The following is an 11,571-nucleotide window of genomic DNA, read 5'->3' on the forward strand; positions in this document are numbered from 1 at the left end:
GAATCCGCGCATCTATTTTTGGGGACCGCACGCACGCTCACCGGCGCCACCCACGGGTTGAAAACGCAGTGTCCTAGAGCTCCTCCTTTACGGACGGCCAAGTTCCGCACGTCTAAAACGACGGCAGGAAGCGAGATATGAGACTCCGCCTCCAATAACATGCTGAAAAAAAAAAAAAAAAAAAAAAAAAAGGACAAGGAAAGGAACTCGTCGGCTGCTCTGCGGGGTTCCTCAGAGTTCTGTCCTCGGACCACTTGTTTTGGACGTGTTTCCATGTTCCTCCTCTGAGATCTTTCTCCTTGACTCTTACCAAAGCGTGATCCACTCACTTCCTGTTTGGCCTGTGACATCACGACCCGCAAGCTTTGGAAACCTGTGCGTCATCCCGGCTATTTACGATGTTTGAATAAAGCGAGCTTACGTTTTTGTGCCGTAATTAGACTGAGCCCAGAAACGCAAACACCGCGTCCCAAATCCGACCGCCGTTTTACTCGTCTTTAACGTCGCGGCCGCCACCGCGCCGGGGACCCGCGAGGAGACAGCGAACGCCCTTGGGCTCCGGAGAGCCGCCGCCGCCGCCGCCTGGAAACGATAACTTAAATGAATGTCAAAACAAACAGACGTAGCCAGAGCGCGGCTCCCTGGCAGGAAATACACGTCGCCATATTTATTTTCCTTCTATCTTCCACTTACACGCGTCTGGAGGGGGGTGTTTTGACTGTACGCCGCCCGATGTGGATTCCTTCACCGTGCCAGAGACGAGGCGGTCCGGCCCACTCCCGGCGGGGGGGGGGGGGGTGTTGTGAAACCTGAGGACCACCACCCCCAACCCGTGTGGAAGGCGGGTGACTTATTCCCCACCGAAAGGGGGATATTTCCCCCCTGGCTTTGGCGCGGCATGGGCTACGCCAGAGTCTTCATCGCGACCCTCCTCCTCCTCCTCCTCCTCTTCTTCCATCTGTAACTCTCACGGCTAAACCCACGTGAAACCCAAGACGGCCCCTGGAGTCCGAGGCCCGGCTGAAATAAGTGCTCCGCAGCGCATCAAGATAAGAATGTTGCCGCGCTGTAAACGTTAGCAAAATGGCGTCCGTGCCCGGGAGGGAGGGGGGGGGTCGGGAATACGGAGCGTTCAAAAACATGCAGTTTGTTTGTGAACACCAGCTTGTTTGAAGGAGGTCTGCGTCCTCGTGTGCTAAACGCTAATGCGCTAACGCTAATTTAAGATGCCGGTTGCGTTTCCTCACGATTTCCAACGGGAGCGGGAAACCATGACGGGCCAACGGAGCCAAGCAAGGTCGGATCTGTGGAAAAGCTCGTCGGGATCCGGAACCCGGCCTGCATTCATCCTCCATCTTCCTTTCTTCAACACACACACACACACACACACACGCTTTGTTAAAATGTCTCTCGCCCTATTTTCCTCAACCTCTCTGCTAATTTATTTATTTCTTTTTAAAATGATGTTAGCATTGATGTTATTATCTATCATTTCCTCACTGCTTTTATGTTCAGATAAAAACTTTATTTGGATAAATCAGTCTCATAAAAAAAATGAAATTAGATGATTGTAGTCTGAATTCTGCCACGTAATAATAATAATAATAATAATGACGATAATGGGAATTTTCTACAGCCTACAAATTGAATGACCCCGTGTACACTGGGAGCCCCTGTGTGTTCGCTGGCATACTGTAGGGGCTAAATCAATTTAAGGCTTGTGAAGGTGATTAGGTTTGGAGAGGAATCCGGAGGAACCGGGCTAAACATTATCATTCTCTCACACACACACTTTTTATTATAACACACACTCCTAAAGACTGAAAGTGATTGAATGTTCAGATATTACATACATTTATATTTCACGTGTTTCACGTGAGGATAAAGTTTAAATGCTTAGTGGGCTTTCACTGATTGGAAAATCTCTGGATTTATATTGTTTTTTTTCAAAGGAATAAAAACTATTGGAACTGTGAATTGACTGAACAAAATTAGCGTCACTACATTGATCAACATCAGCATTTTATTCAGAAAAGCATTTGAGATGCTCAATGACAGCTTATAATAATGTGTTTCTAAGCAAGTTATGACACTCGCTATTTTTAATCATACATATGAGCTGCGCATAGCTTTGATACGTCTACGAATAAATTATAAAATGATAAGAATGGTGTTTATGTGGTATATGTCACCTCACTGGATGCTGGTCAGCGCTCAGGAACGCTGTGACTCGTGAGGGCAAAAACAACATCGAGGAGGAAAAAAAAAAAAAGGTCGAACTAACAAACGAGATATTGAAGCAGGGTGCGCTGCGTGACATCACCGTCAAGAGGCGGGATCAGGACGCATCGGGGCGGGGTCAGGCTCCAGGGGCCTCCAAGGCTCCTCCGAAGGCCCAGAAAGGTTTTTTCGGGGGCCTCGAGGAGCCTCCAGGGGCCTACTTACACCCCAGTGGATCCAAGGGTCCTTCAGGGCCTTCCAGGAGACTCCAGGGGCAACTTGGGCCCTTCGGGGTAGAGGGACTCCTCCAGGGCCCCTTCTTGGGGCCTACTTGGGCCCCGAGTTTGTACAAAGACTTACAGGATCCTCCATGGCTCCTGAAGCGGGGCAACTTGGGCCCCTAGGGGTTTTAAAACCCTTCAACTAGCACCCCAACATCCTCCCAAGTGGACTCAAGGGCTCCTTCAAGGCCTTCCAGAAGACACCGGGGCTCCTCTAGGGGCTCCTCAGCCTCCAGGACTTCTCCAGGAGCCTCCGGCTGTGGCCCTCAGACCGTCGCCCCCTATATATAACACCTGATGTGATGTCACCGTCCCCTCGGCGAATCAAAATGCAGCCTGATGTCAGCTGAGCTACAGCTTTTTGTTTTCGTCTCCTCTGGTAAGAAGATGGAGAGCCTCTGTGTGTGTGTGTGTGTGTGTGTGTGTGTGTGTGTGTGTGTGTGTGTGTCCACCCGGCTGGTTTCAATCAAACTTTATTGACAATATGAAGATCAGATACGGATCACCATTTATTGTTTTCCCCAAATAGATTATCACCAAAGAACGCCGCTTCCTTTTATATAAGAAAATAAAAGTACTGCCATTACTTGTATTTTTTATTATAACTAATTGTCCTTTTATTATTTCACCATTTTGTCATATTTCACTCACAAGTTTATGTGTTGAATTGCTTGATAATTCCTATTCTTTTTCCAATTTCCCCACTCAAATGTTTATTAACTGTAATAACACTGTTGTGTATTTATTTATTACATCCATTTATCTCTGAGTTGGGTTTTCCTGTTGTTTGGTTTTATTTCAGTTACAATTTTTTCCCTGAGATACTTCCCGAAGTTTTCAAATGTCCTGTTCCGTCCCAGTCTTGGAAGTAACATGTAGTAAAGTAACGGTAATAATAACGACTGTGATTTATAATTTCATACATAAATGTTTATAAATTATTAGAACAATTTATGAACTATATATTTACTAATTTACTCAAAAATGTCCTCCTTTTGCTAACTATAATAATTGCACTGCTTATTAATAAACAATGGTGTATTTGACATTGTTACAACCTATTTGAACCCATCATAGGGTTTAATCATTATTAACGTATTTAATTTATTAAATGATTATTTGATTCCAGGTTTGTCCGGATTGAGACGCCCCCCACTTCCCAATCTGGTTAAAATATTTATTTAATCTGCAAATATATATATATATAAATCTCACATCATGTAATCAGCACTTACTAAATATATTTTTGAAGTTGTTCAATCTTGTCCGTTACTTAAAGTCATTACACTTTTTAATAAAGTTTAAATGGTGTAATTACAGTGTATTAACCATAACCAGGATAATGATTAATAATAATAATAATAACAATTACCATTATGATTATTATCATTATTGTTGTTGTTGTTACTACTATTATGAGAGCTTTTTTTTTTAATTCTGAGTCGCTCTGGATGAAAATACCACCCCTTTCTCATCTGATTAAAAAATGTATTACTACGCAGTTATTACTACTACGTATTACTACGCAAATAGTTATAAATGTGTCACCTCATGTCATCCGCACTTATTAAATATGTATCTATTATTTTTGTTCGACGTTTTCCATTACACTTGTTACTAGTTAACTACCTCGTTATTACGGTGTAATGACATATAATTACCCGTTATAGTGATTTATTTGAATCCGTCACCAGGATTTTTTTTTGTTATTGTTGTTTTTACGACGATCAAGAATTCAGATAATATTGTCTAATTCCGGGGGGGTTCCGGATGAAGATGACACCCCGACCACCACCTCCTTCCCCAATCTGGGATTACCGAATTATAATCCCGCTCGTAAATCAGCGACTCGTTCTGAACGTCGCGCCGGTTGTTTCCCCGGCGGCGGTGGGAGGAGTCGGGAGGAAGGAGAGGAGGAGGAGGAGGAGGAGGAGGAAGAGGAGGAAGAGGAGGAGGAAGAGGAGGAGGGGGTGTCTTGAAGTTCTCCGCTCTTCCACGGAGCTCATAAGGACGCGGACGCTTCTTCGGGATCCCAGAAAATAATCTCCACCGGCGGATTAACGCGTCTCATCGGATCGCGACGAGCCCTCCTCCTCCTCCTCCTCCTCCTCCTCCTCTTCTTCCTCTCCTCCCCTTCTTCCTCCTCTTCTTCCTCCTCTTCCTCCTCCCTGGCCGGCGATGGAGACGCTCGGCTGAGCCGCGGTGAGGAACGATGGAGTTCCTGGAGGAGAAGTTCTCGCTGAAGAGCGGGGCCCTGAAGGCCTCGGAGTTCTTCACGGACCCGCTGGCGGAGAGCCTGGACACCGCGCACTACTTCGGCAAGTCCCCGCACAAGTGCGCCGCGCGGGACCGCACCGGTGCGTGAGCCCCCCCCCCCCCCCCCCCCCCCGCAAGACCCCCGCCGTCCGATGAAGGGTCCCGTCCCGGGTGTGGGTGTTGGGTGGGCTGGGGTGGGGGGGGATTACCCTTCCATTTTTTTGAAAGAAAAATTGAAAAGTTCCCGTTTCTCTTTAAAAAGTTATTTTTTTTAAAAACGATATAGTCTTTAAAAGCGAAGGTTTTATTCATTTAATAAATTAATCTCATACTAGACTAATTTTGTCAGTCATTATATTGCATTATACTGTATTATATTATCACATATGTATATGTATTATAACAGTATATTTAATTCGATCTTATTATATAACCTTTTTTTATACACTAAAATATATTATATAACCTTATTCCAGCAAATTGTATTGTATTGCATTATCTGACATTGCAAGATATGGTATTAATGTCATGACTTGACATTGGTTTCTATCATATTACAAAATATTGTAATATATAGCATTATATCATATTATATTATTTTATCTTATATTATATTATATTATGTTATGTTATATTATATAATATTATATTGTATCATATTATTTCTACCCGGTTCATGGTTTTCCGAGGTTCTTGAACCGCTAATGTAGAAAACGTTGGACAAGTTAAATAAATTAACATTTAAAGCTTGTTTGCCTTTAAAAAGAAGAAGCTGAAATTATCTGAACTAAATTTATTTTTATAAGCGCTTTCAATTGTTATATATGATATTGTATTATGTTAGATTATACAGGCTTGTGGTAAAATAGAAAGTCATGTCTTACTTTTTAAAATGAAGAGCGTTTTAAAAGAAGACATAATATCTTTACTACGCATTACATATTTACAACTTTTCTAAAACATAATCAATTTTTAACTGTACGTATTAAAAATAGAAATAGAATAGTTTTTTTTTTAATTGAATTTATTTGATTGGGGGAAAAAAGAATAAGAAAAATTCGATTGAAAATAGAGACCTCATCAAACGGGCACGTCAATCAATGATCAATAATTGAATCGGTTATCGATCACGTTTTAACCCGATTTCCTCTCTTGTCCGCAGGCGGCTACGGCGCGCCGAAACCGGACGAGGACGCGCTCCACGCGGATTTAGGCTGCACGTTACGCTCGTCCCCGCCGCCTCATCACCCGCCGTCTCATCACCCGCCGCTTCCGCTTCCGGCGGGGAAACCGGAAGCGGACGACGCGGGCGACAAGTGCGACAGCAGCGGCGTGTCGAGCAGCAAGAAGCGGCGGCACCGCACCACCTTCACCAGCGCGCAACTCGAGGAGCTCGAAAAAGTTTTCCAGAAAACGCACTACCCGGACGTGTACGTGCGGGAGCAGCTCGCCGTGCGCACAGAGCTGACCGAGGCGCGCGTGCAGGTAGGAAGCCGGAAGTGCGGGAGAGGGGGGGGGGGGTAAAAAACTACAAAACTACAAATAAAAAAAAAAGCCGCGGAATAAACGTAAAAAAAAAAAACAACAGCAAAAAAATATTTTTTTTACCGTCAATAATATTCAATAAATATATATATATAATTTTAATTCGTATATTTCATGACATTTTAATTTTTTTTGTGAATCTCCAGGTGTGGTTCCAGAACCGCCGCGCCAAGTGGCGGAAGCGGGAGCGCTACGGTCAGATCCAGCAGGCCAAGACGCACTTCGCCGCCACCTATGACCTGTCGGTGCTGCCGAGGACCGACAGCTACACCCAGGTATTTTCGGTTATTATCGTCATTGTCGTGAACGCCGCCGTTAAATCGACAGTGATCGGTAAAAGTACTTTCAGACGCGTTATTACACGCTTATTACATAGCAGGACGTTTATTACTGTGTAATAACATATCTGTTATAAGAAGTTATTTAATATATCGCCGTCATTTTACTCGGCGCCCGTCGTCGGAAATAAATCTAGATAAAAAAGTTTTATGTTTAAATGATGCAGAAAGGGTAATTGTTGCGAACAATTCTAAGCTTGTGTGTTGTTGAGTTTTTCCTTTAAATTGTTTTTCCTTTAAATTGTCCCTCCCAAAAAATACTCCAAGTATTTGCTCTTTTTTTTTTAGTTTTCCTTCAACTGAAACAGCTGCATGTTTGGATTTTTTTTTTACTTTAAAATATTTTACATGTAATACATGCGTAATAATGATTTTGATTTTATGTAATAACTTTTTTTCTTTTTTGTCCTTTATGTAACAAATTATAGTGTTGTGAAAGAGTGTAAGTGTGTGTGTGTGTGTGTGTGTGTGTGTGTGTGTGAGTTGTCGTGGCTAATGAAGTCTACTGACGACTCTGTTACCACTTAATCGGCTCTTGTTATTAGAATTTTCGTTTTATGTCTGGATGATAAATCATCTGATAGCAATAACCTTCGTCCCAGATGTTATAAACTGCATTAGTGGCGGATTTTTATGGTTGTGATGTGTGTGTGTGTGTGTGTGTGTGTGTGTGTGTGTGTGTGTGTGTGTGTGTGTGTGTGTGTGTGTGTGTGTGTGTGTGAGAAAGAGAGATCAGCCATTGGTAAAGTAGCAGAGTGACACTTTATAGCCATTAAACAGAATAACAATGTCAAACGTGTCCTTACAATATTACTATTGCTCGCCCTTAAATTCTTCGTGAACAAGTAATTAAAAGAAAATGGTTGAATATGTTAAATTCATTTTTTAATGAATAAACTTAATTTTATTTTTGTCATTTATCTTAAAGGTGAAAACAGCATCAGCTAATAATGTAATAATAATGTAATAATACAGTAATTCGTTTTTGTAACCGGCCGAAAACCAAACCAACCACTTTTGTTTATGTCCAATAAAACAATTTGAAACGTTTAAAAAAAATGTTTATAGACATAAAAGTGAGAAGAAGGGATCTGAAATCGGCCTCCAGATGAAACCCCTCACGGCTGCTTCTGATTGGACGTTTGCTGGCGCCGAGTCAGATTCACAGCTGGCGGCTCACTTCCTGTCTCCCCTTCTTTCTTTCTTTCTTTCTTTCTTTCTTTCTTTCTTTCTTTCTTTCTTTCTTTCTTTCTCCGTGGAGGCCAGGATGTTTTGCCCTCTGACTCTCTGACCGTTATCGCCTTCCAGGCCGGGCAACCACATGGGCGACTCCTAATCTGAATTTATCTGAGCTGAGCTAATTTGAATCGATGAATTTGGATTTAACCTGAGCTGAGATATATGATGATCTAATCTGAGCCAAACCGATACAATCGAATCTAATCTGGTTTAATCTATTTAACCTAATATAATCGTATCTGATCTGGTATAGTATATGATACAATAGGATATAATTTGATATAATATAATCCAAACCAATCCAATCTAATCTGGCCTAATCTCATCTGATATCATATAATTCAATTTGATCAGAACCAATGTAATGTCATTTAATCTGATATGATTGCATTTAATCTAATATTATAGGATATAATACATTACAGTGCAATATAATATAATGTTATTTAATCCAAGCCACTCTAATCTGATCTGATCCGATTCAATCTAATCTGATGTGATCTAATCTAATCCAATCAGATTCAAACTAATCTAATCTGATTCGGTCTAATCTGATATGATATGATTTAATGAAATCTGATTTTGTATGATCTGATTCAAGGTAATGTAATCTGATTTAAAATGATATAATCTGGCTCAAGATATAATCTGATTCAATCTAATCGAATCCGATTTATAATAATCTCATCTAATCTAATGTAATCTCATTTAATTAAAGCTAATGTAATCTGATTCAGTGCAATGTAATCTATGAGATCAGATATTAGGCGTCCAATTCTGACCCTAAGGAACACACGGGCTTCGGTGTAATCAGATTACATCTCCTCCCTTACATGTTCTCCCACCTGGGTTCTCCAGGTTCTCCGCCCTTCTGTCATTGGTCCGTGAATGTCAGGTGACTCCTCTCCACCCAGCGACAACCGTGATTGGCTCGGTGAACAAATGAACAAACGAATGAATGAATGAATGAATTCTCGGACAACGAAGTCCAGAGTGTATTGGTGTTCCCTCCCGCCCGTCGTCCCCGGCGATGATCGGCAGCACATGGGATTTCTCCTATGATTAGATCCAGCGCCGCCGCCGGGGGAAGGTTGTTTACAGACGGACTCATCACCGATTCATCCTCGGCCACGCGAGAAAAGGGGCGGAGCCTCGATCTTCGATTCACGCTGATTCTCCCAAACAGAAACAGACCCGGGGTCAGTGAGGACGCCATCGGCAGCGACTTCAGTTCTATCAGTCATCGATTGACCCATTCATTCATTCATTCATTCATCCATTAGCTATACAGTTAATCACCCTGGACCAATCACAGTGCCACATATAGATATTCAACCATTCACCCTCTCATTCACATGTCATATAGACACATTCACTTCAACCTGTCATTCATATGTCATATAAACATGCAACCATTCACCCTCTAATCCACACGTATGTAGCCATATGTAACCGCTCACCCTCTCAGTCACATGTCATATGAAGCACTCATTCACCCCGTCATCAATTCATCATCTAGACATGTAAACATTCACCCTGTCACTCGACGTGTCCAGTTGACTTTGGAACAGAAGCCGCGAGTTGACGTCCTCAAACCGACCGGTTGCCGCAGAAACGCGAAAACTCGACAGCGACGTTCGTCGTCACTCCTTTCATTGACGCTCGCGGGCGCCATGGTAATGTCAGCGGCGACCTCTTGTGTGACCCCCTCCCCCCCGCCCTCCCGGGGTGCCGGTATTTGTTTTCCTCGGTACGCGGTGTTTGTACACAGGGTCTCGGAGAACGGGCGGTTGCGCAACGCCATGTGTTTGGAATTGAGGCGTTGGCAGCGGGTGCCGCAGATGGCCGCCCGCCTCCATCCCCGACTTTGTTTTCGTTGACGTCCCCCTCCCCCTCCCCCTCCCTTTTGTTCCCATCCAAAAAGACGGGACCGGCTTCAAAGCCCGCGGCCATTTATCAGAGGAGACTCAAAGGCGCTAATAGGAGCCTCCTCGCCGCGGGACCGACATCTGCCGGCGCCATCTGCGGTTAGCGTCCTGGCCGAGGCGGTCAAACGGTCCGGTTGTGGGATCATATCGAATCCATAAACCGGCAGAAACCTGTGGGCGGCCTTCTGTCTCAACAGAGAAGCGACAAATCGCTTACTGCTAATAGAGTAGCGCTAACAGTCACAAGCTAATTCTGTGTCTGCGTGAGTGAGTGAATGTTTGAGTCTCTACATGACGTGTGAATGAAAAGGTGAATTTTTTTAGTCTATGACTGGCGAATGAGAGGGTGAATACTTGTTTATATGACGTCTGATGAGAGAGTGAATTTTCGAATATGACCATAACATGTGAACGACAGGGTGAATGGTTGTTAGTTTCTATATGACGCGTGAACGGGAGGATGAATGGTTGTTTATATGACGTCTGATGAGAGAGTGAATTGTCTTATGTCGCTATAACGTCGCTTTAGGACCGGTGAATTTGAGGGTGAATATTTGTCGGTGATGTGTGAGTGAATGGTTGTTTATATGACGTCCAATGGGGAAGTAATGTTATGTCTCATTATATAAATGAATGAAAGGGTGAATGTCATTAGTATCTATATGACACGTGAATGGGAGGCAGAATAATTGTTTACCTCTACATCGCGCGTTGGTGTGACGTGTTGGGCGAATGGCGGAGCGTCATCAGGACAACAACACCATGTTGTCATGGCGATGACCTCATTCTACCTTGTCCACCTCCGCAGATTCCCAACAACCTGTGGCCGAGCCCGTCCCCGGGGGGGTCGGTGGTGTCCCCCTGTATGCTGCCACGGGGCTCGCCGCCATGTGTCACCTCCTACTCGCATTCCCCGCGCCCGGCAGCCGCCGCCGCCGCCGACCACGGCTACGTAGGCTTCCCCAATCAGCAGAACCAGTTCGGCCACGTCTCCCTCAACAACTTCTTCGGCGCCGACTCCCTGCTGGCGCCGGGCGCCAACGGCCACCACGCCTTCGAGGCCAAGCCCGAGTTCGAGCGGCGCTCGTCCAGCATCGCCGTGCTGCGCATGAAGGCCAAGGAGCACGCCGCCAACATCTCCTGGGCCATGTGATCCACGCCGCTGCCCCGGATGAGCACGGCGAGGGAATCATCCGGAGGAAAATAGAAATAATAACTAGGCGGCGAAGGAAACGGCGGCCGTCGGACCCCATTATTCGCACGTCAGGCCGGGGTCGGCCGGCGGCGGGGAGTCACCCGCCCCCTGCGGTAGTTAGAAAGGATGAGCGGCGGAAAGTAGTCCCGGCCACTTAAGCGGAGTGATCTGGAGCTTCAGGAACGGACGGCGCCCGGCGACGGCGTTTCTTGTGACTGTGAAAGAATCCCGTCCTCTCAGCCGCGCCTCCATTTGAAGACGGACTGAAGACAAGCGGCTTCTCGGGAGAGGAAGACACGGACTCGCTGGTTGTGTTTGTTTTGATCAGCGGGGATGAGAAACCGCCCGGCGTAAAGAAACCTTTGTATGTGTGTGTGTGTGTGTGTGTGTGTGTGTGTGTGTGTGTGTGTGTGTGTGTGTGTGAGTGTATTTTTGAATTCATCCGCTAAAATTTGCAATAAACAGAATTTTTGCTCCATTCCAGAGACGCCTTGACCTCGACCTTTGACCTTCAGTGATGTCCCTTATCCCCACCCCCATTTCACATCCGCTCCTGCCCATCAAAACCC

The 11,571-nt window shown here is 44.6% G+C and overlaps 1 protein-coding gene across 1 annotated transcript in view; it reads left to right on the forward strand.

The window, feature by feature from the left end:
- The window catches only part of LOC147232413 (uncharacterized), a 42,268-nt gene extending 31,174 nt beyond the window's left edge, over positions 1-11,094 (forward strand). The window contains exons 25-28 of the mRNA XM_086148920.1: positions 4,709-4,858; positions 5,920-6,242; positions 6,449-6,577; positions 10,616-11,094. Of these exons, the coding sequence (XP_086005046.1) occupies positions 4,709-4,858; positions 5,920-6,242; positions 6,449-6,577; positions 10,616-10,960 (947 nt within the window). The 3' untranslated portion in view covers positions 10,961-11,094. The remainder of the gene's footprint in view (positions 1-4,708; positions 4,859-5,919; positions 6,243-6,448; positions 6,578-10,615) is intronic.
- Positions 11,095-11,571: the final 477 nt, after the last annotated feature.

Source organism: Fistularia commersonii, chromosome 7 (assembly GCF_037954325.1).
Source record: "Fistularia commersonii isolate RoL2024-O1a breed Wild chromosome 7, RoL_Fcom_v1.0, whole genome shotgun sequence".
Lineage (NCBI taxonomy): Eukaryota > Metazoa > Chordata > Actinopteri > Syngnathiformes > Fistulariidae > Fistularia > Fistularia commersonii.